General features: G+C 37.2%; 1 protein-coding gene across 1 annotated transcript; it reads right to left on the bottom strand.

Moving 5' to 3' along the window:
* Positions 1-271: 271 nt before the first annotated feature.
* LOC127650100 (golgin subfamily B member 1-like) lies at positions 272-27640 on the bottom strand. The gene is made up of 4 exons (XM_052135300.1): positions 19088-27640; positions 18176-19032; positions 13596-17682; positions 272-6270 (listed from the first exon to the last, which is right to left on the bottom strand). Exons 1-4 carry the CDS (start codon positions 27614-27616, stop codon positions 1867-1869), a joined length of 17877 nt encoding a protein of 5958 aa, XP_051991260.1. The 5' UTR covers positions 27617-27640; the 3' UTR covers positions 272-1866.

Raw genomic sequence — 27640 nt, forward strand, 5'->3', positions numbered from 1 at the left:
ATTATTATTATTATTATAATATTAATAATTAATTATTTTCATTCATAAGCCTAAATGTTATATATGAATACATCAGAATTTTGTACTACTTTTGTGCAATATTGTAACTTATGTTAAAGTGAGTAATGTGATTCTAATCATAATCTCTATGTCTTTTTGTAGTGTGCACAGTTTAACTGTTGTTGAGGCCTGACTCTGTAGGTCCATGATCGACTCTATGATAGGCAAATGGAGAAAACAAAAAAATAAAACACACAAAAAATTAAATTTAGAATAGCATTTTATTTAAAATCCAAAGCAATACATTGCAAACATTAAATATTGAGTTTGTGTGTTAAGGCTTTTCCTACATGGTACATTCTGTAAAACCTGAAATCACATTGTGGGGACAAGCCAACAGCTCCCACAAGGAAACAGCTTACTTAATAATATCTTCTGTACATTATTATGTTAAAGTGAGAGTTAGGGTTCAATTTAGGGTTAATAATTAGGTTGTAATTTGCTTAGAATAAACAACTGTAGAGGTCAATGGAAAGAGCAAGTGAACAAGTAAAATATGTTAAATATTAAATTAAATATTTTGTGTGTGTGTGTGTGCAATGTTTTTAACAATTTACTAAATTTTGAACTCTGGGATAAACTTAATAGATAAGGATAGATTTATTTTGGAACTAATGAGTGTTGGATTCTCTTAATGGGAACTTTATGGAGTTATTATTTAAAAGCAAATTGCCTCTTTATTGTGCAACTCAGGAGAAACTTGAAAAGCTCCTTCAATGACCTTTGCAATTGACCTGCCTGCACAGTTCACTGGCAGCAGTCTGACATGCTGTGGATCGTTGTGAAATTCATCACTTTGAATCCACATTAAACAGGGCACATATGCAGCACTCCCTTCAATGTGGAGCAGCAAGAATATGAACACAACAAAGATGACCAGAGCATTCATGCTGGTGGAGTGAGTTATAACATTTACATTTACGCATTTGGCAGACGCTTTTATCCAAAGCTTATTACAGGGACAATCCCCCCAGAGCAACCTGGAGTTAAGTGCCTTGCTCAAGGGCCCAACAGTGGCATCTTGGTGGTGCTGGGGCTTGAACCCCCGACCTTCTGGTCAGAACCCCCGACCCTCTGGTCAGTAATCCTGAGCCTCAACCACTGAGCCACCACTGCCACAAGATTGCGATATCCATCCTGACAGAGAGCTTTGCTTGTTTCAAAGATAGCTTTTTAAGTAATTTCCTAACTTTCAAAGTTCCCTATTTAGTGAACCCAACACTTCAGTTCCTTCTGGGAAAAAATGGCACAGAAGAGGATATAAGAAAACAAACAAACACAAATACACAAGATAATTATGTTCATTAGCATTGGGAAATAAATGTAGATTATTTTGGCTTCAGTTGATCCAGGTCCCAGAGTGTTTCACAAAATGAACATTAGGGAAAACAGCACACATGCACACAGAAATATAAACATGCATTTGCATACATTATGTTAATGCTTTCTGTGATTTTTTTCTAGGTGTTAATTGCAGATGAAAAGTGCATGTATGCATATTATTGCTTTTTCAGTGATCAGTTAGTATAATGTATATGCAAACATCTGCAATGTGTTTTGAAAGTGCAAAGGACTCAAGGCTGTTGGAATGAAATATGTAACAGCAAGGAACTGGTTGCTAACAAATACTTATACTGTAACTAAATATTTATTATGCTACTGTATGTGGTATCTCGGTTCTATTTTAGGCCTTTAGTAGACATTGAAGTGTCAAGTAAAATGTTTCACACCACACTATATGAATACATAGACGTGTATACATTCCGATTCATGTATGTTCATGTAAAAATATCACAAGACATCTGCTTATAAAATGCCCTGCTCTTCCTCCTCAGTTTGTCTTGAAGTTATGTGACAGCAGCTATTGCAGCAGTGTCTAATCCAATGCAGTAGTCTCCTTCTCCGTGAAATGGACCCACCGTATGCCCCCCTCTGGAATTCTCCCTGCGCTCCCTCCTCCATGTCCTCACTCAGGACGTCCAGAGAAAACTCCACCCTTGCATCTCCACTGATACCTTCCACCTGCTGAACAGTCACCCTCTGAACTTCTCCCATTTCCTCTCCTGTTCTCTCAGGTGTCAGCGTTTGCACTGCTCTGTCCATGACCTGCCTGAATCTGTCCGTCCTTACAGCTGCATCACTGATGAGGCGCTCCATCCTCTCCAAATGTTGCATACTTGTCACTTCTCCTTTGTTCTTCAGTTCATTTATCTCAATCAGCATATATTCCCGTAATAGAAGAATTTCTCTCTCCTGTTCCATGAGTTTTAGTCTGTCAGTCTCTCTATCATGCTGAAGTGCTTCAGTAAATCTTTCGATCTCTGCTTTTCTTAGCTCCAGCTCTATTTTATCTCTGTGCATGCCAAGCCTTTCCAGTTCCTTCCTCTGGATGTCTTGTAATCTATTCTCCAGTTCCTCTATCATCTCCTGTATCCTGTTTTTCATCAAATGTATCTCTTCATTGCATGGTAGAGCATCACTTTTCGGTGTTTGTAGCGGCTCTGTGGAAGTCTGGGCCGCAGTTTGTGTCTCTTGAGTTCTCCTCTGCTTAATGTCTTCAGAATGTTCTTTTACACTTACTTCTTTGTCTTCTTGCTGGCTCTGAATATCAATATCCAGTTGAGTCTTTACAGTCCTCATCCTCTGTTTTTGTACGTCTGTCTCTATTTGTAGCAGTTCACTCTTTTTGTCTTGGCATGCTTGAGTTAGATGCTTTATCTGCTCTCTCAGGCTCAGGACCTCAGCGGGAACCTTCTCTAGACTGTTCCTCCTCCTCCTTGTACTCTCCATAATCTCTAACCTTTCTTCTTCAGCAGCTGTACATTCATCAGTCACTTTCTGTAGGTCTGCCTTTGCCTCGTCAAGCTCAACCAAGCCAGTTTGTATGGTTTTCATTTTATTCTCCATTTCATCACTTTGCCTCTGTAATTCAGCTCTCATGACTTGTAGCTCATCTCTTTCTAGTGTTATGTAATCCCTTGGTTGGAGAACATCATGTTGGGCAGTTTCAAATGTTTGTGTCTCTGCATTAGATTGGGTTACTCCATCTGTTTTTGGCATATGTATTCCATCCACTTTCAGACTGCTGTCTTTGACTGTCATTTCCTTTCCATCTTTCTGTTTCTTGGTTTCATTGAGGATTGCTTCGATTTTAATTGTTCCCTCCTGAAAGTGAACTGCCATTTCTGTGTTACTGGCTGTGCCCCTTATTTCTTCAGTCATTTGCTGCATTTCTGCTTTTTTCTGTTCTATCTCATCCTTCTCTCTTGTTATCTGTTCCCTCATGTTCTCAATTTCTTTCTGCTTATTCTTTAGGTCTGCCTTAATCTTTTCTATTTCTTCTCTCTCTTTCTTCATCAAGTCCGTCATGTGCTGCATTTCATCGCATTGCACTTTTGCATTGATTTGCTGTAACTCTTCATTTTGTAAGTCTGCTTTCCTTTGTTCCAGTTCAATTCTTTCTCTCTCACATGCCTCCTTAATTCTTTGAACTTCTTCATTTTCAGCATCAATTTCAGTCTTTATTTTGTTGAATTCCGCTTTCTTGAACTGCAGCTCTTGATTTTCTCTCTCATTCATGGTTTTTATTTCATCCAGTTCTTTTTGTTTCAGGTCCTTAATCTGCTCCATTTCTTTTTGCTTCATTTTAATTACCTCATCAATAACTTTGATCTCATCAATCAATCTTTTTGTTTCTTTTATTATGTTTTTAAATTCTTCCTGTTCTTTGGTAAGTTGGGATGCCATCTGTTCTACCCTTTCCTTTTCTTTCAGTGCCTCCTCCAAAATGCACTCTGTGTCCTCTGTTCTCCTAAACCTTGATTTCAGCTCATCTTTTTCAGTCTCTATGCTTTGCAGGATATGTTCTAACTCCTTTTTTTGTGTCTCCAGATCAATTCTCATTCTGTTTAGCTCATCTCGTTCTGAATCGAGTATTGCTTGACTCATTTCTATTTCCATTTGCTTCTTCTGAAGTGCTGCATGCATTTCTACAAGTTCACCTTTCTCCTTCTCTAATGCATACTTTTGGCTTTTTATTACTTCCTCATCAGACATCTGTGATTCCTGTCTAATTTTTACACTCTCCACCCTCTCTGGAAGTGTGTCAGTGGTTTGTTTTCCAAAATTATGTTCTTCCATATGTTGTGCCTCTTTAGTGTTGCACATCTCTTGTCTCTTTCTTTTTAGCTCCATATAAATCAAATCCAGCTGCTCTCTACTCCTTTTTGTCTCATTGCAGATTGTTTCCATTTCTCTCTTCTTTTCTTGATGTTGGACATCCATACTCTCTAATCTCACCTGTTTGATCTTAGTCTCCTCTGTGATTCTTTCCATGTCCTTCTCCATCTTTCCTTTGGTCATTTCTAACTCAGATATCTCATTTTCTGCATTTTGTCTACATATCTCAATGTCTTCAAGTTCTTTTTCCAAAGCTAACTTATATTCCTCCAGATCCTTCTTTTCTCTGTCAATTTCTTGTCTGATTTTTTCAAGCAAGGTCTTGTCCAGTTCAGCTTTCAGCTTCTCAGTAAGGCCATCTGTTTCATCCTTCTCAAATTCCAACTTTACTGTCTTGTCGCTCTCAATCGTGGATGGACCTGGTATATATTTATCTTGTGCTGTCAGTGCAGTGTCCTCTCGACTTGCCTTGATTTTGGTCCCCTGTTCACTTCTCATTCTGAGCTCCATGTTCTCCATTTGTATCTTGTCAGCCATGCTTTCCTCCTCATCTCCCATTCTCTCATATTCTCTTCCCTTTGTTACGAAGGCTGAGTATGCCTTTTGTTTTTCTATTTGCTCCACAACCCTCACTTCCTGAATTGGGGTTGAAATGTCACCTATCTCACCTACATCAGAGAGTGATGTTTGTGTTGCAGAACTAACCAAGATGACTGCCTGCCTCTTTTTCAGTTGTTCACTCTCCATCTCTTCCAGGGTCTCTTTCTGACTTTCTATCAGCTTTTTGTTTCTTTCAAGTCCCTCTTTTTCCCTTTGAAGCTCAGACAAGAGTTTGTTGATTTCATCTCTTTCCCTTTGTATCTGTTCTCCTGGCGAGGCTTCTTCCCACAGTTCAACATGTGGCCCTTTAAGTTTTAAGCCCTTGGATTGCTTCAGGTCTTTTTTCTCATTCAGCATTTTCTGCTTTTCAAGTCTGATCTCCTTCTTTTGAGTACTCAGTTCTGCTCTTGCTTGCTCTATCTCTTTCATTTGGTGGTCTGTCATGTTCTTGGTTCTTTCAATTTCTTGTTGTTCCATCAATATTTTGTCCATTCTCCTATCAAGTTCCTCCCTCTCCATCTTTGATTTCGCTCTCATTTCTAGTTCCATTTGTTGTCTGTGTGCTTCAGATTCAATATTTTCCACATCACTTCTTTCCTCATTCATTGACCTTAAACTTTCCTCTAGTCTTTGATGTTGTATATTTAGTTCATTCTTTTTAGTCTGTAATTCATATTTGACTGTTTCAACTGCATCTCTTTTTTCTAGTATTTCCTTCTGAAGAGCATCCAGCTCACTCTGCTTCTTCAACATGTCCTCTTTGTCCTCCTCTAATTCATCTCTCTTCCTTGAGATTTCATAACTTTTCTGCACAACAAACTTCCTCTCTTTCTCCATTTCTGTTTTACTCATCTCTTCTTTTTCCTTGAGTTTTGCACTTTGCAGCTCCAGTTCATCAGCTCTTCTCAGCAACTCTTCCCTTTCCATGTCAATGTCCTTTCTCTCTTTCTCCAGAAGCTCTTTCTTGGTCTTAATGTTTTGGGTTTGCTCTGATATATCCACAATTATTCTCTCTAGTTCATTCCTTTTCCTGTTTGTTTCTTCTATGACACTATCATATTCCATGTTTGCCTTTTTAAGCTTTTCTTCCATTTCTTGTTTCTTTCTGGTGTTCTCAAGGACATTCAGCAGGAACTCAGCCTTTGATTGTTCAAAATCTTCTCTCTCTTCCAGTAGTTTTTCTTTTTTAACTTGTATCACTTCTTCTTGTGCATTTAGTTGCTCAAAAAGCTGATCGATTTCTTCTCTCTTCTTCAGAGCTTTCATTGTCATGTCCTCTTCCATTTGTTGTCTTTGACACTGAAGTTCATTTCGCAATGTTTCAAGTCCATTTCTCTCCTCTATCGTCTCTTTTAACTTCTCAGCCAGCTCTTGCTGCTGTTGGTTTATTTCAGAAGCTCTCATCTTAAGTGCGGCTGTTTCAGTTAAAACCTTGTTTCTACTTTCTTGTAGTTCCTCTTTCTCTTTAATGATCTCGTCTTGCAGTGTATTCAACTCATGATTCCTTTGGTTTATTTCTTCTTGCTCCAGCACAGCTTTAGTCTTCAGTTCCAGGATCTCAGCTTTGGACTGCTCTAGACAATTTCTTTGGTTTTCTATATTCTGCTGTTCTTTCACGCCATCTTCCCTTTGTTGTTTTGCATTATCCTCAAAATCAAGAATTCTTTGTTGTAACTGTGTCCTTTTAATGTGTATTTCTTCTCTTTCCTGTTCTAGAAGTTTTCTGGAATTCTGCAACTCCTGTTTTTGTTTGGTTATGTCTGCGCTTAACTTTTCCATATCCTCTTTTCTTCTCCTTGTTTCTTCAATAACACTCTCAATTTCTTCTTTTTCCTTTCGTAGATGGCCTTCTTTTTCCTTCAATGTTTCCCTTTCCTTCTTTATTTCCTCCTCCATGTCCCTGATTTGTTGACTTTCCTTATTCAGTTCAGCCTTGCTTTGAGCCAGTGAAGCTTTTTCATTCATGATCTTTTGTCTCTCATGTTCAATTTCTTCTTTTTGGACTGTTATTTCATTTATATGTTCTTCCACTTCATTCTTTAACTTCTGTAGTGTTACCTTGCTCTTTTCAATTCCAGATTTTTCTACCTCAATGTCTTCTATTTTCTGGTCAAGTTCTGATCTCTCTAGTTTGATTATCTCTCTGCTGTCTTCTTCCATTTGCAATTTTTGTTTCATTATTTCAGATCTCATTTTCTCTAGGTCAGATTTTTCCTGTTCAATCACTTTCTTGTCATCATCCAGTTTCTGCTGCTCATGATTTATTTCAGTCTTTTTTCTTTCCAGTTCACTCTTTAACTGATCAAGTTCATCCCTCTCCATCTTTGCTTTTACTCTCATCTCTTTTACCATTTGTTGTCTGTGTGCTTCAGATTCAATCTTCCTCTTTTCCAGATCACTCCTCTCCTCATTCATGGCTCTTAAACTCTCTTCCAGTCTTTGCTGCTGTTGATTCATTTCAGTCTTTCCCTGCTCAAGCAAAGACTTTTCAGTCTGTAACTTGTTTTCTGCTTCTTCCATTTTATCCCTTTTTTGTTGTATTTCTTCCTGAAGAATGTCTAGTTCGCACTGCTTCTGAATCATATCTGCTTTTTTCTTCTGTAACTCATCTTTCTGTCTCAAGATTTCATCACCCTTCTGCTCAACAAACGTCCTCTCTTCCTCCATTGCTATTTTAATCATCTCTTCTTTTTCCTTGAGTTTTGTTCTTTGCAGCTCCAGTTCATCAGCTCTTCTCAGCAACTCTTCCCTTTCCATGTCAATGTCCTTTCTCTCTTTCTCCAGAAGCTCTTTCTTGGTCTTAATGTTTTGGGTTTGCTCTGATATATCAAAATGTATTCTCTCTAGTTCATTCCTTTTCCTGTTTGTTTCTTCTATGACACTATCATATTCCATGTTTGCCTTTTTAAGCTTTTCTTCCATGTCTTGTTTCTTTCTGGTGTTCTCAAGGACATTCAGCAGGAACTCAGCCTTTGATTGTTCAAAATCTTCTCTCTCTTCCAGTAGTTTTTCTTTTTTAACTTGTATCTCTTCTTCTTGTGCATTTAGTTGCTCAAAAAGCTGATCGATTTCTTCTCTCTTCTTCGCAGCTTTCATTGTCATGTCCTCTTCCATTTGTTGTCTTTGACACTGAAGTTCATTTCGCAATGTTTCAAGTCCATTTCTCTCCTCTATCGTCTCTTTTAACTTCTCAGCCAGCTCTTGCTGCTGTTGGTTTATTTCAGAAGCTCTCATCTTAAGTCGCGGCTGTTTCAGTTAAAACCTTGTTTCTACTTTCGTGTAGTTCCTCTTTCTCTTTAATGATCTCGTCTTGCAGTGTATTCAACTCATGATTCCTTTGGTTTATTTCTTCTTGCTCCAGCACAGCTTTAGTCTTCAGTTCCAGGATCTCAGCTTTGGATTGCTCTAGACAATTTCTTTGGTTTTCTATATTCTGCTGTTCTTTCATGCTATCTTCCCTTTGTTGTTTTACATTATCCTCAAAATCAAGAATTCTTTGTTGTAACTGTGTCCTTTTAATGTGTATTTCTTCTCTTTCCTGTTCTAGAAGTTTTCTGGAATTCTGCAACTCCTGTTTTTGTTTGGTTATGTCTGTGCTTAACTTTTCCATATCCTCTTTTCTTCTCCTTGTTTCTTCAATAACGCTCTCAATTTCTTCTTTTTCCTTTCGTAGATGGCCTTCTTTTTCCTTCAATGTTTCCCTTTCCTTCTTTATTTCCTCCTCCATGTCCCTGATTTGTTGACTTTCCTTATTCAGTTCAGCCTTGCTTTGAGCCAGTGAAGCTTTTTCATTCATGATCTTTTGTCTCTCATGTTCAATTTCTTCTTTTTGGACTGTTATTTCATTTATATGTTCTTCCACTTCATTCTTTAACTTCTGTAGTGTTACCTTGCTCTTTTCAATTCCAGATTTTTCTACCTCAATGTCTTCTATTTTCTGGTCAAGTTCTGATCTCTCTAGTTTGATTATCTCTCTGCTGTCTTCTTCCATTTGCAATTTTTGTTTCATTATTTCAGATCTCATTTTCTCTAGGTCAGATTTTTCCTGTTCAATCACTTTCTTGTCATCATCCAGTTTCTGCTGCTCATGATTTATTTCAGTCTTTTTTCTTTCCAGTTCACTCTTTAACTGATCAAGTTCATCCCTCTCCATCTTTGCTTTTACTCTCATCTCTTTTACCATTTGTTGTCTGTGTGCTTCAGATTCAATCTTCCTCTTTTCCAGATCACTCCTCTCCTCATTCATGGCTCTTAAACTCTCTTCCAGTCTTTGCTGCTGTTGATTCATTTCAGTCTTTCCCTGCTCAAGCAAAGACTTTTCAGTCTGTAACTTGTTTTCTGCTTCTTCCATTTTATCCCTTTTTTGTTGTATTTCTTCCTGAAGAATGTCTAGTTCGCACTGCTTCTGAATCATATCTGCTTTTTTCTTCTGTAACTCATCTTTCTGTCTCAAGATTTCATCACCGTTCTGCTCAACAAACGTCCTCTCTTCCTCCATTGCTATTTTAATCATCTCTTCTTTTTCCTTGAGTTTTGTTCTTTGCAGCTCCAGTTCATCAGCTCTTCTCAGCAACTCTTCCCTTTCCATGTCAATGTCCTTTCTCTCTTTCTCCAGAAGCTCTTTCTTGGTCTTAATGTTTTGGGTTTGCTCTGATATATCAAAATGTATTCTCTCTAGTTCATTCCTTTTCCTGTTTGTTTCTTCTATGACACTATCATATTCCATGTTTGCCTTTTTAAGCTTTTCTTCCATGTCTTGTTTCTTTCTGGTGTTCTCAAGGACATTCAGGAGGAACTCAGCCTTTGATTGTTCAAAATCTTCTCTCTCTTCCAGTAGTTTTTCTTTTTTAACTTGTATCTCTTCTTCTTGTGCATTTAGTTGCTCAAAAAGCTGATCGATTTCTTCTCTCTTCTTCGCAGCTTTCATTGTCATGTCCTCTTCCATTTGTTGTCTTTGACACTGAAGTTCATTTCGCAATGTTTCAAGTCCATTTCTCTCCTCTATCGTCTCTTTTAACTTCTCAGCCAGCTCTTGCTGCTGTTGGTTTATTTCAGAAGCTCTCATCTTAAGTCGCGGCTGTTTCAGTTAAAACCTTGTTTCTACTTTCGTGTAGTTCCTCTTTCTCTTTAATGATCTCGTCTTGCAGTGTATTCAACTCATGATTCCTTTGGTTTATTTCTTCTTGCTCCAGCACAGCTTTAGTCTTCAGTTCCAGGATCTCAGCTTTGGATTGCTCTAGACAATTTCTTTGGTTTTCTATATTCTGCTGTTCTTTCATGCTATCTTCCCTTTGTTGTTTTACATTATCCTCAAAATCAAGAATTCTTTGTTGTAACTGTGTCCTTTTAATGTGTATTTCTTCTCTTTCCTGTTCTAGAAGTTTTCTGGAATTCTGCAACTCCTGTTTTTGTTTGGTTATGTCTGTGCTTAACTTTTCCATATCCTCTTTTCTTCTCCTTGTTTCTTCAATAACGCTCTCAATTTCTTCTTTTTCCTTTCGTAGATGGCCTTCTTTTTCCTTCAATGTTTCCCTTTCCTTCTTTATTTCCTCCTCCATGTCCCTGATTTGTTGACTTTCCTTATTCAGTTCAGCCTTGCTTTGAGCCAGTGAAGCTTTTTCATTCATGATCTTTTGTCTCTCATGTTCAATTTCTTCTTTTTGGACTGTTATTTCATTTATATGTTCTTCCACTTCATTCTTTAACTTCTGTAGTGTTACCTTGCTCTTTTCAATTCCAGATTTTTCTACCTCAATGTCTTCTATTTTCTGGTCAAGTTCTGATCTCTCTAGTTTGATTATCTCTCTGCTGTCTTCTTCCATTTGCAATTTTTGTTTCATTATTTCAGATCTCATTTTCTCTAGGTCAGATTTTTCCTGTTCAATCACTTTCTTGTCATCATCCAGTTTCTGCTGCTCATGATTTATTTCAGTCTTTTTTCTTTCCAGTTCACTCTTTAACTGATCAAGTTCATCCCTCTCCATCTTTGCTTTTACTCTCATCTCTTTTTACCATTTGTTGTCTGTGTGCTTCAGATTCAATCTTCCTCTTTTCCAGATCACTCCTCTCCTCATTCATGGCTCTTAAACTCTCTTCCAGTCTTTGCTGCTGTTGATTCATTTCAGTCTTTCCCTGCTCAAGCAAAGACTTTTCAGTCTGTAACTTGTTTTCTGCTTCTTCCATTTTATCCCTTTTTTGTTGTATTTCTTCCTGAAGAATGTCTAGTTCGCACTGCTTCTGAATCATATCTGCTTTTTTCTTCTGTAACTCATCTTTCTGTCTCAAGATTTCATCACCGTTCTGCTCAACAAACGTCCTCTCTTCCTCCATTGCTATTTTAATCATCTCTTCTTTTTCCTTGAGTTTTGTTCTTTGCAGCTCCAGTTCATCAGCTCTTCTCAGCAACTCTTCCCTTTCCATGTCAATGTCCTTTCTCTCTTTCTCCAGAAGCTCTTTCTTGGTCTTAATGTTTTGGGTTTGCTCTGATATATCAAAATGTATTCTCTCTAGTTCATTCCTTTTCCTGTTTGTTTCTTCTATGACACTATCATATTCCATGTTTGCCTTTTTAAGCTTTTCTTCCATGTCTTGTTTCTTTCTGGTGTTCTCAAGGACATTCAGGAGGAACTCAGCCTTTGATTGTTCAAAATCTTCTCTCTCTTCCAGTAGTTTTTCTTTTTTAACTTGTATCTCTTCTTCTTGTGCATTTAGTTGCTCAAAAAGCTGATCGATTTCTTCTCTCTTCTTCGCAGCTTTCATTGTCATGTCCTCTTCCATTTGTTGTCTTTGACACTGAAGTTCATTTCGCAATGTTTCAAGTCCATTTCTCTCCTCTATCGTCTCTTTTAACTTCTCAGCCAGCTCTTGCTGCTGTTGGTTTATTTCAGAAGCTCTCATCTTAAGTGCGGCTGTTTCAGTTAAAACCTTGTTTCTACTTTCGTGTAGTTCCTCTTTCTCTTTAATGATCTCGTCTTGCAGTGTATTCAACTCATGATTCCTTTGGTTTATTTCTTCTTGCTCCAGCACAGCTTTAGTCTTCAGTTCCAGGATCTCAGCTTTGGATTGCTCTAGACAATTTCTTTGGTTTTCTATATTCTGCTGTTCTTTCATGCTATCTTCCCTTTGTTGTTTTACATTATCCTCAAAATCAAGAATTCTTTGTTGTAACTGTGTCCTTTTAATGTGTATTTCTTCTCTTTCCTGTTCTAGAAGTTTTCTGGAATTCTGCAACTCCTGTTTTTGTTTGGTTATGTCTGTGCTTAACTTTTCCATATCCTCTTTTCTTCTCCTTGTTTCTTCAATAACGCTCTCAATTTCTTCTTTTTCCTTTCGTAGATGGCCTTCTTTTTCCTTCAATGTTTCCCTTTCCTTCTTTATTTCCTCCTCCATGTCCCTGATTTGTTGACTTTCCTTATTCAGTTCAGCCTTGCTTTGAGCCAGTGAAGCTTTTTCATTCATGATCTTTTGTCTCTCATGTTCAATTTCTTCTTTTTGGACTGTTATTTCATTTATATGTTCTTCCACTTCATTCTTTAACTTCTGTAGTGTTACCTTGCTCTTTTCAATTCCAGATTTTTCTACCTCAATGTCTTCTATTTTCTGGTCAAGTTCTGATCTCTCTAGTTTGATTATCTCTCTGCTGTCTTCTTCCATTTGCAATTTTTGTTTCATTATTTCAGATCTCATTTTCTCTAGGTCAGATTTTTCCTGTTCAATCACTTTCTTGTCATCATCCAGTTTCTGCTGCTCATGATTTATTTCAGTCTTTTTTCTTTCCAGTTCACTCTTTAACTGATCAAGTTCATCCCTCTCCATCTTTGCTTTTACTCTCATCTCTTTTTACCATTTGTTGTCTGTGTGCTTCAGATTCAATCTTCCTCTTTTCCAGATCACTCCTCTCCTCATTCATGGCTCTTAAACTCTCTTCCAGTCTTTGCTGCTGTTGATTCATTTCAGTCTTTCCCTGCTCAAGCAAAGACTTTTCAGTCTGTAACTTGTTTTCTGCTTCTTCCATTTTATCCCTTTTTTGTTGTATTTCTTCCTGAAGAATGTCTAGTTCGCACTGCTTCTGAATCATATCTGCTTTTTTCTTCTGTAACTCATCTTTCTGTCTCAAGATTTCATCACCGTTCTGCTCAACAAACGTCCTCTCTTCCTCCATTGCTATTTTAATCATCTCTTCTTTTTCCTTGAGTTTTGTTCTTTGCAGCTCCAGTTCATCAGCTCTTCTCAGCAACTCTTCCCTTTCCATGTCAATGTCCTTTCTCTCTTTCTCCAGAAGCTCTTTCTTGGTCTTAATGTTTTGGGTTTGCTCTGATATATCAAAATGTATTCTCTCTAGTTCATTCCTTTTCCTGTTTGTTTCTTCTATGACACTATCATATTCCATGTTTGCCTTTTTAAGCTTTTCTTCCATGTCTTGTTTCTTTCTGGTGTTCTCAAGGACATTCAGGAGGAACTCAGCCTTTGATTGTTCAAAATCTTCTCTCTCTTCCAGTAGTTTTTCTTTTTTAACTTGTATCTCTTCTTCTTGTGCATTTAGTTGCTCAAAAAGCTGATCGATTTCTTCTCTCTTCTTCGCAGCTTTCATTGTCATGTCCTCTTCCATTTGTTGTCTTTGACACTGAAGTTCATTTCGCAATGTTTCAAGTCCATTTCTCTCCTCTATCGTCTCTTTTAACTTCTCAGCCAGCTCTTGCTGCTGTTGGTTTATTTCAGAAGCTCTCATCTTAAGTCGCGGCTGTTTCAGTTAAAACCTTGTTTCTACTTTCGTGTAGTTCCTCTTTCTCTTTAATGATCTCGTCTTGCAGTGTATTCAACTCATGATTCCTTTGGTTTATTTCTTCTTGCTCCAGCACAGCTTTAGTCTTCAGTTCCAGGATCTCAGCTTTGGATTGCTCTAGACAATTTCTTTGGTTTTCTATATTCTGCTGTTCTTTCATGCTATCTTCCCTTTGTTGTTTTACATTATCCTCAAAATCAAGAATTCTTTGTTGTAACTGTGTCCTTTTAATGTGTATTTCTTCTCTTTCCTGTTCTAGAAGTTTTCTGGAATTCTGCAACTCCTGTTTTTGTTTGGTTATGTCTGTGCTTAACTTTTCCATATCCTCTTTTCTTCTCCTTGTTTCTTCAATAACGCTCTCAATTTCTTCTTTTTCCTTTCGTAGATGGCCTTCTTTTTCCTTCAATGTTTCCCTTTCCTTCTTTATTTCCTCCTCCATGTCCCTGATTTGTTGACTTTCCTTATTCAGTTCAGCCTTGCTTTGAGCCAGTGAAGCTTTTTCATTCATGATCTTTTGTCTCTCATGTTCAATTTCTTCTTTTTGGACTGTTATTTCATTTATATGTTCTTCCACTTCATTCTTTAACGTCTGTAGTGTTACCTTGCTCTTTTCAATTCCAGATTTTTCTACCTCAATGTCTTCTATTTTCTGGTCAAGTTCTGATCTCTCTAGTTTGATTATCTCTCTGCTGTCTTCTTCCATTTGCAATTTTTGTTTCATTATTTCAGATCTCATTTTCTCTAGGTCAGATTTTTCCTGTTCAATCACTTTCTTGTCATCATCCAGTTTCTGCTGCTCATGATTTATTTCAGTCTTTTTTCTTTCCAGTTCACTCTTTAACTGATCAAGTTCATCCCTCTCCATCTTTGCTTTTACTCTCATCTCTTTTACCATTTGTTGTCTGTGTGCTTCAGATTCAATCTTCCTCTTTTCCAGATCACTCCTCTCCTCATTCATGGCTCTTAAACTCTCTTCCAGTCTTTGCTGCTGTTGATTCATTTCAGTCTTTCCCTGCTCAAGCAAAGACTTTTCAGTCTGTAACTTGTTTTCTGCTTCTTCCATTTTATCCCTTTTTTGTTGTATTTCTTCCTGAAGAATGTCTAGTTCGCACTGCTTCTGAATCATATCTGCTTTTTTCTTCTGTAACTCATCTTTCTGTCTCAAGATTTCATCACCCTTCTGCTCAACAAACGTCCTCTCTTCCTTCATTGCTATTTTAATCATCTCTTCTTTTTCCTTGAGTTTTGTTCTTTGCAGCTCCAGTTCATCAGCTCTTCTCAGCAACTCTTCCCTTTCCATGTCAATGTCCTTTCTCTCTTTCTCCAGAAGCTCTTTCTTGGTCTTAATGTTTTGGGTTTGCTCTGATATATCAAAATGTATTCTCTCTAGTTCATTCCTTTTCCTGTTTGTTTCTTCTATGACACTATCATATTCCATGTTTGCCTTTTTAAGCTTTTCTTCCATGTCTTGTTTCTTTCTGGTGTTCTCAAGGACATTCAGCAGGAACTCAGCCTTTGATTGTTCAAAATCTTCTCTCTCTTCCAGTAGTTTTTCTTTTTTAACTTGTATCTCTTCTTCTTGTGCATTTAGTTGCTCAAAAAGCTGATCGATTTCTTCTCTCTTCTTCGCAGCTTTCATTGTCATGTCCTCTTCCATTTGTTGTCTTTGACACTGAAGTTCATTTCGCAATGTTTCAAGTCCATTTCTCTCCTCTATCGTCTCTTTTAACTTCTCAGCCAGCTCTTGCTGCTGTTGGTTTATTTCAGAAGCTCTCATCTTAAGTGCGGCTGTTTCAGTTAAAACCTTGTTTCTACTTTCGTGTAGTTCCTCTTTCTCTTTAATGATCTCGTCTTGCAGTGTATTCAACTCATGATTCCTTTGGTTTATTTCTTCTTGCTCCAGCACAGCTTTAGTCTTCAGTTCCAGGATCTCAGCTTTGGACTGCTCTAGACAATTTCTTTGGTTTTCTATATTCTGCTGTTCTTTCATGCTATCTTCCCTTTGTTGTTTTACATTATCCTCAAAATCAAGAATTCTTTGTTGTAACTGTGTCCTTTTAATGTGTATTTCTTCTCTTTCCTGTTCTAGAAGTTTTCTGGAATTCTGCAACTCCTGTTTTTGTTTGGTTATGTCTGTGCTTAACTTTTCCATATCCTCTTTTCTTCTCCTTGTTTCTTCAATAACGCTCTCAATTTCTTCTTTTTCCTTTCGTAGATGGCCTTCTTTTTCCTTCAATGTTTCCCTTTCCTTCTTTATTTCCTCCTCCATGTCCCTGATCTGTTGACTTTCCTTATTCAGTTCAGCCTTGCTTTGAGCCAGTGAAGCTTTTTCATTCATGATCTTTTGTCTCTCATGTTCAATTTCTTCTTTTTGGACTGTTATTTCATTTATATGTTCTTCCACTTCATTCTTTAACTTCTGTAGTGTTACCTTGCTCTTTTCAATTCCAGATTTTTCTACCTCAATGTCTTCTATTTTCTGGTCAAGTTCTGATCTCTCTAGTTTGATTATCTCTCTGCTGTCTTCTTCCATTTGCAATTTTTGTTTCATTATTTCAGATCTCATTTTCTCTAGGTCAGATTTTTCCTGTTCAATCACTTTCTTGTCATCATCCAGTTTCTGCTGCTCATGATTTATTTCAGTCTTTTTTCTTTCCAGTTCACTCTTTAACTGATCAAGTTCATCCCTCTCCATCTTTGCTTTTACTCTCATCTCTTTTACCATTTGTTGTCTGTGTGCTTCAGATTCAATCTTCCTCTTTTCCAGATCACTCCTCTCCTCATTCATGGCTCTTAAACTCTCTTCCAGTCTTTGCTGCTGTTGATTCATTTCAGTCTTTCCCTGCTCAAGCAAAGACTTTTCAGTCTGTAACTTGTTTTCTGCTTCTTCCATTTTATCCCTTTTTTGTTGTATTTCTTCCTGAAGAATGTCTAGTTCGCACTGCTTCTGAATCATATCTGCTTTTTTCTTCTGTAACTCATCTTTCTGTCTCAAGATTTCATCACCCTTCTGCTCAACAAACGTCCTCTCTTCCTCCATTGCTATTTTAATCATCTCTTCTTTTTCCTTGAGTTTTGTTCTTTGCAGCTCCAGTTCATCAGCTCTTCTCAGCAACTCTTCCCTTTCCATGTCAATGTCCTTTCTCTCTTTCTCCAGAAGCTCTTTCTTGGTCTTAATGTTTTGGGTTTGCTCTGATATATCAAAATGTATTCTCTCTAGTTCATTCCTTTTCCTGTTTGTTTCTTCTATGACACTATCATATTCCATGTTTGCCTTTTTAAGCTTTTCTTCCATGTCTTGTTTCTTTCTGGTGTTCTCAAGGACATTCAGCAGGAACTCAGCCTTTGATTGTTCAAAATCTTCTCTCTCTTCCAGTAGTTTTTCTTTTTTAACTTGTATCTCTTCTTCTTGTGCATTTAGTTGCTCAAAAAGCTGATCGATTTCTTCTCTCTTCTTCGCAGCTTTCATTGTCATGTCCTCTTCCATTTGTTGTCTTTGACACTGAAGTTCATTTCGCAATGTTTCAAGTCCATTTCTCTCCTCTATCGTCTCTTTTAACTTCTCAGCCAGCTCTTGCTGCTGTTGGTTTATTTCAGAAGCTCTCATCTTAAGTGCGGCTGTTTCAGTTAAAACCTTGTTTCTACTTTCGTGTAGTTCCTCTTTCTCTTTAATGATCTCGTCTTGCAGTGTATTCAACTCATGATTCCTTTGGTTTATTTCTTCTTGCTCCAGCACAGCTTTAGTCTTCAGTTCCAGGATCTCAGCTTTGGACTGCTCTAGACAATTTCTTTGGTTTTCTATATTCTGCTGTTCTTTCATGCTATCTTCCCTTTGTTGTTTTACATTATCCTCAAAATCAAGAATTCTTTGTTGTAACTGTGTCCTTTTAATGTGTATTTCTTCTCTTTCCTGTTCTAGAAGTTTTCTGGAATTCTGCAACTCCTGTTTTTGTTTGGTTATGTCTGTGCTTAACTTTTCCATATCCTCTTTTCTTCTCCTTGTTTCTTCAATAACGCTCTCAATTTCTTCTTTTTCCTTTACGTAGATGGCCTTCTTTTTCCTTCAATGTTTCCCTTTCCTTCTTTATTTCCTCCTCCATGTCCCTGATTTGTTGACTTTCCTTATTCAGTTCAGCCTTGCTTTGAGCCAGTGAAGCTTTTTCATTCATGATCTTTTGTCTCTCATGTTCAATTTCTTCTTTTTGGACTGTTATTTCATTTATATGTTCTTCCACTTCATTCTTTAACTTCTGTAGTGTTACCTTGCTCTTTTCAATTCCAGATTTTTCTACCTCAATGTCTTCTATTTTCTGGTCAAGTTCTGATCTCTCTAGTTTGATTATCTCTCTGCTGTCTTCTTCCATTTGCAATTTTTGTTTCATTATTTCAGATCTCATTTTCTCTAGGTCAGATTTTTCCTGTTCAATCACTTTCTTGTCATCATCCAGTTTCTGCTGCTCATGATTTATTTCAGTCTTTTTTCTTTCCAGTTCACTCTTTAACTGATCAAGTTCATCCCTCTCCATCTTTGCTTTTACTCTCATCTCTTTTTACCATTTGTTGTCTGTGTGCTTCAGATTCAATCTTCCTCTTTTCAGATCACTCCTCTCCTCATTCATGGCTCTTAAACTCTCTTCCAGTCTTTGCTGCTGTTGATTCATTTCAGTCTTTCCCTGCTCAAGCAAAGACTTTTCAGTCTGTAACTTGTTTTCTGCTTCTTCCATTTTATCCCTTTTTTGTTGTATTTCTTCCTGAAGAATGTCTAGTTCGCACTGCTTCTGAATCATATCTGCTTTTTTCTTCTGTAACTCATCTTTCTGTCTCAAGATTTCATCACCCTTCTGCTCAACAAACGTCCTCTCTTCCTCCATTGCTATTTTAATCATCTCTTCTTTTTCCTTGAGTTTTGTTCTTTGCAGCTCCAGTTCATCAGCTCTTCTCAGCAACTCTTCCCTTTCCATGTCAATGTCCTTTCTCTCTTTCTCCAGAAGCTCTTTCTTGGTCTTAATGTTTTGGGTTTGCTCTGATATATCAAAATGTATTCTCTCTAGTTCATTCCTTTTCCTGTTTGTTTCTTCTATGACACTATCATATTCCATGTTTGCCTTTTTAAGCTTTTCTTCCATGTCTTGTTTCTTTCTGGTGTTCTCAAGGACATTCAGCAGGAACTCAGCCTTTGATTGTTCAAAATCTTCTCTCTCTTCCAGTAGTTTTTCTTTTTTAACTTGTATCTCTTCTTCTTGTGCATTTAGTTGCTCAAAAAGCTGATCGATTTCTTCTCTCTTCTTCGCAGCTTTCATTGTCATGTCCTCTTCCATTTGTTGTCTTTGACACTGAAGTTCATTTCGCAATGTTTCAAGTCCATTTCTCTCCTCTATCGTCTCTTTTAACTTCTCAGCCAGCTCTTGCTGCTGTTGGTTTATTTCAGAAGCTCTCATCTTAAGTCGCGGCTGTTTCAGTTAAAACCTTGTTTCTACTTTCGTGTAGTTCCTCTTTCTCTTTAATGATCTCGTCTTGCAGTGTATTCAACTCATGATTCCTTTGGTTTATTTCTTCTTGCTCCAGCACAGCTTTAGTCTTCAGTTCCAGGATCTCAGCTTTGGACTGCTCTAGACAATTTCTTTGGTTTTCTATATTCTGCTGTTCTTTCATGCTATCTTCCCTTTGTTGTTTTACATTATCCTCAAAATCAAGAATTCTTTGTTGTAACTGTGTCCTTTTAATGTGTATTTCTTCTCTTTCCTGTTCTAGAAGTTTTCTGGAATTCTGCAACTCCTGTTTTTGTTTGGTTATGTCTGTGCTTAACTTTTCCATATCCTCTTTTCTTCTCCTTGTTTCTTCAATAACGCTCTCAATTTCTTCTTTTTCCTTTCGTAGATGGCCTTCTTTTTCCTTCAATGTTTCCCTTTCCTTCTTTATTTCCTCCTCCATGTCCCTGATTTGTTGACTTTCCTTATTCAGTTCAGCCTTGCTTTGAGCCAGTGAAGCTTTTTCATTCATGATCTTTTGTCTCTCATGTTCAATTTCTTCTTTTTGGACTGTTATTTCATTTATATGTTCTTCCACTTCATTCTTTAACTTCTGTAGTGTTACCTTGCTCTTTTCAATTCCAGATTTTTCTACCTCAATGTCTTCTATTTTCTGGTCAAGTTCTGATCTCTCTAGTTTGATTATCTCTCTGCTGTCTTCTTCCATTTGCAATTTTTGTTTCATTATTTCAGATCTCATTTTCTCTAGGTCAGATTTTTCCTGTTCAATCACTTTCTTGTCATCATCCAGTTTCTGCTGCTCATGATTTATTTCAGTCTTTTTTCTTTCCAGTTCACTCTTTAACTGATCAAGTTCATCCCTCTCCATCTTTGCTTTTACTCTCATCTCTTTTACCATTTGTTGTCTGTGTGCTTCAGATTCAATCTTCCTCTTTTCCAGATCACTCCTCTCCTCATTCATGGCTCTTAAACTCTCTTCCAGTCTTTGCTGCTGTTGATTCATTTCAGTCTTTCCCTGCTCAAGCAAAGACTTTTCAGTCTGTAACTTGTTTTCTGCTTCTTCCATTTTATCCCTTTTTTGTTGTATTTCTTCCTGAAGAATGTCTAGTTCGCACTGCTTCTGAATCATATCTGCTTTTTTCTTCTGTAACTCATCTTTCTGTCTCAAGATTTCATCACCCTTCTGCTCAACAAACGTCCTCTCTTCCTCCATTGCTATTTTAATCATCTCTTCTTTTTCCTTGAGTTTTGTTCTTTGCAGCTCCAGTTCATCAGCTCTTCTCAGCAACTCTTCCCTTTCCATGTCAATGTCCTTTCTCTCTTTCTCCAGAAGCTCTTTCTTGGTCTTAATGTTTTGGGTTTGCTCTGATATATCAAAATGTATTCTCTCTAGTTCATTCCTTTTCCTGTTTGTTTCTTCTATGACACTATCATATTCCATGTTTGCCTTTTTAAGCTTTTCTTCCATGTCTTGTTTCTTTCTGGTGTTCTCAAGGACATTCAGGAGGAACTCAGCCTTTGATTGTTCAAAATCTTCTCTCTCTTCCAGTAGTTTTTCTTTTTTAACTTGTATCTCTTCTTCTTGTGCATTTAGTTGCTCAAAAAGCTGATCGATTTCTTCTCTCTTCTTCGCAGCTTTCATTGTCATGTCCTCTTCCATTTGTTGTCTTTGACACTGAAGTTCATTTCGCAATGTTTCAAGTCCATTTCTCTCCTCTATCGTCTCTTTTAACTTCTCAGCCAGCTCTTGCTGCTGTTGGTTTATTTCAGAAGCTCTCATCTTAAGTGCGGCTGTTTCAGTTAAAACCTTGTTTCTACTTTCGTGTAGTTCCTCTTTCTCTTTAATGATCTCGTCTTTCAGTGTATTCAACTCATGATTCCTTTGGTTTATTTCTTCTTGCTCCAGCACAGCTTTAGTCTTCAGTTCCAGGATCTCAGCTTTGGACTGCTCTAGACAATTTCTTTGGTTTTCTATATTCTGCTGTTCTTTCATGCTATCTTCCCTTTGTTGTTTTACATTATCCTCAAAATCAAGAATTCTTTGTTGTAACTGTGTCCTTTTAATGTGTATTTCTTCTCTTTCCTGTTCTAGAAGTTTTCTGGAACTCTGCAACTCCTGTTTTTGTTTGGTTATGTCTGTGCTTAACTTTTCCATATCCTCTTTTCTTCTCCTTGTTTCTTCAATAACGTTCTCAATTTCTTCTTTTTCCTTTCGTAGATGGCCTTCTTTTTCCTTCAATGTTTCCCTTTCCTTCTTTATTTCCTCCTCCATGTCCCTGATCTGTTGACTTTCCTTATTCAGTTCAGCCTTGCTTTGAGCCAGTGAAGCTTTTTCATTCATGATCTTTTGTCTCTCATGTTCAATTTCTTCTTTTTGGACTGTTATTTCATTTATATGTTCTTCCACTTCATTCTTTAACTTCTGTAGTGTTACCTTGCTCTTTTCAATTCCAGATTTTTCTACCTCAATGTCTTCTATTTTCTGGTCAAGTTCTGATCTCTCTAGTTTGATTATCTCTCTGCTGTCTTCTTCCATTTGCAATTTTTGTTTCATTATTTCAGATCTCATTTTCTCTAGGTCAGATTTTTCCTGTTCAATCACTTTCTTGTCATCATCCAGTTTCTGCTGCTCATGATTTATTTCAGTCTTTTTTCTTTCCAGTTCACTCTTTAACTGATCAAGTTCATCCCTCTCCATCTTTGCTTTTACTCTCATCTCTTTTACCATTTGTTGTCTGTGTGCTTCAGATTCAATCTTCCTCTTTTCCAGATCACTCCTCTCCTCATTCATGGCTCTTAAACTCTCTTCCAGTCTTTGCTGCTGTTGATTCATTTCAGTCTTTCCCTGCTCAAGCAAAGACTTTTCAGTCTGTAACTTGTTTTCTGCTTCTTCCATTTTATCCCTTTTTTGTTGTATTTCTTCCTGAAGAATGTCTAGTTCGCACTGCTTCTGAATCATATCTGCTTTTTTCTTCTGTAACTCATCTTTCTGTCTCAAGATTTCATCACCCTTCTGCTCAACAAACGTCCTCTCTTCCTTCATTGCTATTTTAATCATGTCTTCTTTTTCCTTGAGTTTTGTTCTTTGCAGCTCCAGTTCATCAGCTCTTCTCAGCAACTCTTCCCTTTCCATGTCAATGTCCTTTCTCTCTTTCTCCAGAAGCTCTTTCTTGGTCTTAATGTTTTGGGTTTGCTCTGATATATCAAAATGTATTCTCTCTAGTTCATTCCTTTTCCTGTTTGTTTCTTCTATGACACTATCATATTCCATGTTTGCCTTTTTAAGCTTTTCTTCCATGTCTTGTTTCTTTCTGGTGTTCTCAAGGACATTCAGCAGGAACTCAGCCTTTGATTGTTCAAAATCTTCTCTCTCTTCCAGTAGTTTTTCTTTTTTAACTTGTATCTCTTCTTCTTGTGCATTTAGTTGCTCAAAAAGCTGATTGATTTCTTCTCTCTTCTTCGCAGCTTTCATTGTCATGTCCTCTTCCATTTGTTGTCTTTGACACTGAAGTTCATTTTCTTTCTGTACCTCTTCAAACAACTTTCTATATTCATTCTTTTCATTCTTCATAGTTTCATCCATTTCTATTAATTTTTGTCTCTCTTCTTCAATTTCCACTTCTTTTCTGTTCAGATTACTTTTAATCTTTTCTTGCATTTCATACATTTCATCTTGAGTCTGTTTCAGCGTCTGTTTCTCGTTCATGAGAGTTTGCATTCTGTAGTCAAGCTCACTTTCCTTTCTTTGCAACTCTCCTTTAAGTGTGAGCAGTTTTTGCCTTTCTGAAAGTATGTGATCCTTCTCTTTGACAATATCATCTCTGTCTTTTGCTCTGTCCACTCTCATCTGTTCTAGAGCCTCTCTCTGATTTTGAATCTCATGTATTGCCTTCTCATTCTTTACTCTCTGTTGTGACGCTTTTGTTTCCAGGTCCTCCGTTTCTCTCACTAACTTTTCTTTATTAAATTGCAGATTAGTGTTTTCCATTTCATAAATATCCCTGTCATTTTTCAGTTCTATCTTTTCATTTAGCAGTTCAGCTCTCATTATATCCAAATCTTTTTTCTCAGTCTCCATTTCTTTAATGATCTTTTCCATATGCTCACTTTGAATTTGAAGTTTAAGAATTTGGTCTTTCTTACTGTTTATTTCCTGCTTGAGGATTTCTATGACTTCTAAATTCTTTTGAAGTTCATCACGGGCAACTCTCAGCCCTGATTTTTCCTTTTTAATATTTTGATTCATGATATCTACCTCTTGTGTCTGTTTTCTTAAACTATCTTTCTCTTGTTCAATCAAATCCCTCTCCTTGCTGACTAGCTGCTTCATTCCTTTCACATACTCTTTTTCTTTGTTTAGTTCATTCTTAATCTCCTCTAGAGTCTCCTCCATCTTTCTGGTACCTCTAATTCTATCTTCAAGTTCAACTCTCTTGTTTTCTAGCTCCAACCTCATCTTTTCTAGATTTTTCCATTCTTTCTCATAGGCAGTGCGCATCTCATGCTTTTGTTTGTTAATTTCAGATTTTTGGTCTTCTAACCGATCATTCACCTTCATCAAATCTTGTTTTAAAGATTCAGCATAATCTCTTTGTCTTTGTAGGTCATCCCTGAAGAGCTCTAACTCTTGCCTTTCTTGCTTTGCATTATCGTTCTCTTTTGCAATATCTTCTCTTTTATTCAGCATTTCCAAATTTATCTTCTCAAGTTTCTCTTTCTTTTTATCTATTTCTTTAACTATTCGTCCCTCCTCCTCAAGCAGATTTTTCTGCTTCTCTAGTATCTGCTCTCTCCTTTTTAACTCAGAAGTTATTGCTTCCAGTTCACTCTTTTTCTTTTCATGCAATGCTTTCATTTCTTCCTTGGTTTGCCTCAGGCTTTGTATATCGTTCAACACATGTTCCAGATCACTCTTATTTCTCAGTAGTTCCTCAGTGACCCTTTGAAGTTCTTCCTTTGACTTCTGGATAGCTATTTCTTCTGTGTCCTTAACTTTTTCTTTGACCAATTCTACCTTGTCTAATTTTCTTTCTGTTTCTAGATATTCCTTTTCTCGGTTTAAGTCGTCCTTGATTTTTTCCAGCTCTTTTCTTTCTTTCTGCAGTATTTCTCTCATGCTGTCTTGGTCTCGTTGCTCCTGTACAAGTTCTACCCTTTTCCTCTCCAATTGATTCTTGTGTCTTCTGGTGGTTTCTAGCTCTTCTCTAAGTCTTCCTAGATTTTCTCGTATTTGTCCAATATCTTGAATTAGCCTCTGGATCTCAGATTTGAAGCTTTCTTTTTCATGCTTTTCTGTCTTTCTTTCCTCCATCCTGCTCTCCATGTCATATTTCAGATCACGCACCATGTCCCTGATTTTATCTACCTCTAAAATGAGCCTTTGAATGTCAGTGTTTGTAGTATCGTCATCTTCTAGATTGGTAGTTCTCTCTACCAAGAGTTCAAAATCATCTCTAGTGCTTTGAATGCTATTCCTTAACAGCTCCAGCTCTTTCCCCTCTCTGATGATCTCTTCTCTGGCCTTTGCTATCTCAGTCTTTATCCTCTCCATTTCATCCCTTTTTCTCACTACTTGTTTCATTTTCTGATCCAGGTCCTTCTTTTCTAGGACTATCTCAGACCTAATGACTTCCAGTTCTCTCTTCTCATGTATAATTTTTTGAATTCTTTCTTCTAATTCTTCTTTCTGTCTCTGTATTTCTATCAATTCCACCTCACCTGATGGTAATCCTGACTCTCTACTTTCAGTGTTCCTTTCACTTTTTAATATAACAGACCTCATTTTTCCTAGCTCAGCCCTCTGATGGTTTATATCTACTTTACTCTTTTCAAGTTCTAACTGTTGTCGATGCCCCTCAGCCTTCATCCCTGTCACTTTTTCTATTTTTCTGTTCACTTCTTCCATCATACTCTCACTTTTCTCAGTTGTAACATCTTGTGGGTCGTCAATGCTTAATGCTTCCATTTTATCTGTTAAATCCACTGACACTCCCTCTGTCATTTCAGAGGAACTCTCAGCTCCTTCCTTTCCCCTGGGTAATGTATCTTCTGCTTTCTCTCTGGTTGTCTCTTCTAGAAGGCTTTCTAGAATCTCAGACTTCTTCTGTGTGTCAGCCTTTGCTTTATGCAGTAGTTCAGATTGATTATGTAGTTTTTGTTTTTCCAATGTCATTTCTTGTATTTGACTCTCCAAAGCATCTCTTTTTTTCTCAAGCTCACTTCTCTCTCTACTCAACAAGTCTTTGCTTCTTTCTATTAGCTGTCTTTCATGTTGTATCTCATTCTTCTGCTGCTCATAAGTTTCTTTAATTTTCTGTCTCGTGGCTTCAACTTCTTGCCTCATATTCTCCAGTTCAAGTCTTTCATTCCTAGTTGTGTTGACTTCATCTTTCATTCTTCTGAGAACTTTTCTAATATGCTCAATTTCGTGGATCAATTTCTGCATGTAAGCAATCATTTCTTGTCTTTCCTCTACTTCAACAACATCACCTCTCTCCATCCTTTTTTCTGGATCATATTCTGTTTTCCAAGACATTTGACCAGTCTTTTCAACCTCTTGAATAAGCCTCTGTAACTCAATGTTCATCTGTTCCCTTTCCTCCAGATCGCCACCTCTCTCTTCCATGGGGGATTCCATTCCCTCTTTTGCTCTTTGAATCTCGGCTTTTAGTTGTTCCATCTCACCCCGCTCTATACTTAGCATTATCCTTTCCATTTTAAGTTTCTCATTTGCATTTTCTATGTCAGCCCTTATTTTCTCCATCTCATCTCTTTTTCTTACAACCTGTCTCATCCTTTCATCAAGATCTTTCCTCTTGCTATCAGTTTCATCATGAAGAAGCTTCAGTTCTCCCATCTCAAGTTTAGTCTTTTGAATCTTGTCCTCTAATTCTTGGCTTTTCTTCTGTATTTCAGCTCTCATACTAATGAGTTTCTCCATCTCGGAATGCCTTTTTGTCTCAAACTCCTCTTTTTGAATTCGAATATTTAATCTGATGTCTTCCAGTTCTTGTTTCTCACGTTTGGTTTCTTCCAAATCCTTTTCGTTTTCTTCTCTTTGCTTTTGCTGGAGCGCTGTCATCTTATAATATTTTTCCATTTCTCTCATGACCTCTTTCAACTTTTCATCATTTGATTCTTGTTCTTTTGCTAATTCAGCCTTTAGAACTTTCTCTTTGTCAATCTCTTCTTGCAACTTTTTAATGTGTGCAGCCCATTCCTCCTCTGCCATCTTTAGTCTCCTTCGCTCTTCTTGTATTCCTTGCTCTGATTCATCCCTTTGTTTAACCATCTCTTCTTTTAGTTTTTCTGTTTCTGCTAGGAGGAGATGTAGTTCATGACTTCTCATCTTTACTGCTATCTTTTCTTTTTCAATTTCCTCTTCCTGATTAAGTAGATTACGTCTGATATCCTCAATACTTTCTCTTTCCTTTTGTACATTTTCTTCCATCTGTTTTATTGCCTGTCTTTCAAGATCAGAATCATTCCTAATTTTTTCTGTCTCAGTTTTTGCCTTCTGTAGTTCAATTTTGCATTCTTTAAGCTTTTTGGCATACGTTTCCAACACCTCTTTTTGTTTATATAGGTCTGCTTTAATTTTGCTATCTTCAGTATCTCCCTCAAGTGCATCTTTCCTATTCTCACTCATCTCTTGCATTGACTTTTCTATAGCCTCAGTTTTCCTTTGGAGCTCTGCTTTCATTTGCTCAAGATCACCTTTTTCATCTTGAATATTTTTTTTGTTGATTTTTATCAACTCTAATTCTTCATTCAGGATTGATTTCTTTTGCTTCATGTCATTTATGTCTTTTTCCAGTTGTTTCTTGCTTTCCTCGATTGATTTCTTCTCCTCCAACAGCTGTTTCTTAAGGTGGTCCACATTTTCAGTATCCTTCTTAAGCATTTCCCTCAAATTGATCTCCATCAGCTGCTTCTGCTCTAACAGCTCAGCCTTATTTCTCTCAAGGTCATATTTTTGTCTTAAGATCTCCACATCAATCTGATCAAGAGTATCCCTCTCTTTCTGCAGCTCAGTCCGTGTGATGTCATTCTCCGCCGACTGGATAACACACTGCCTTTTGAAATCTTCCTTGGTTTTCTCCAGATCCAACCTTTCGTTTGTAATCATCTCTTTGTCTATAGCAATGGCTAGTTGCTGTCTTTCTATCTCAGCTTGCATTTCATTCAGGATGTCATTTTTAAGTTTGGCCTCATCAACAAGATGCTGTCTCTCTTTTTCTATCTCTGCTGCAAACCTTTGTCCTTCTATGTGAAGGTTTAGCTTTAGCTTCAGGATATCTTCTTTCTCTTTGTGTAGTTCTGCCCTCATATTATACATGTCATATTTCTCATTCTCAAAAGCTTGTTTCTGAATGCTGAGGTTTTCGTAGTCTCTGGCCAACTCATCTCTCTTTTGTTCCAAATTCTCCATATCGATTCTTTCCATTATTGTGTTGTTTTTCATGTAATCCATTTCCTTTTGTTGATTTTGAAGTTCCACTTTCATTTGATCTAGTTTATTCTCTTTGAG

The sequence above is a fragment of the Xyrauchen texanus genome, chromosome 10, assembly GCF_025860055.1.
Source record: "Xyrauchen texanus isolate HMW12.3.18 chromosome 10, RBS_HiC_50CHRs, whole genome shotgun sequence".
NCBI classification, from domain to species: domain Eukaryota; kingdom Metazoa; phylum Chordata; class Actinopteri; order Cypriniformes; family Catostomidae; genus Xyrauchen; species Xyrauchen texanus.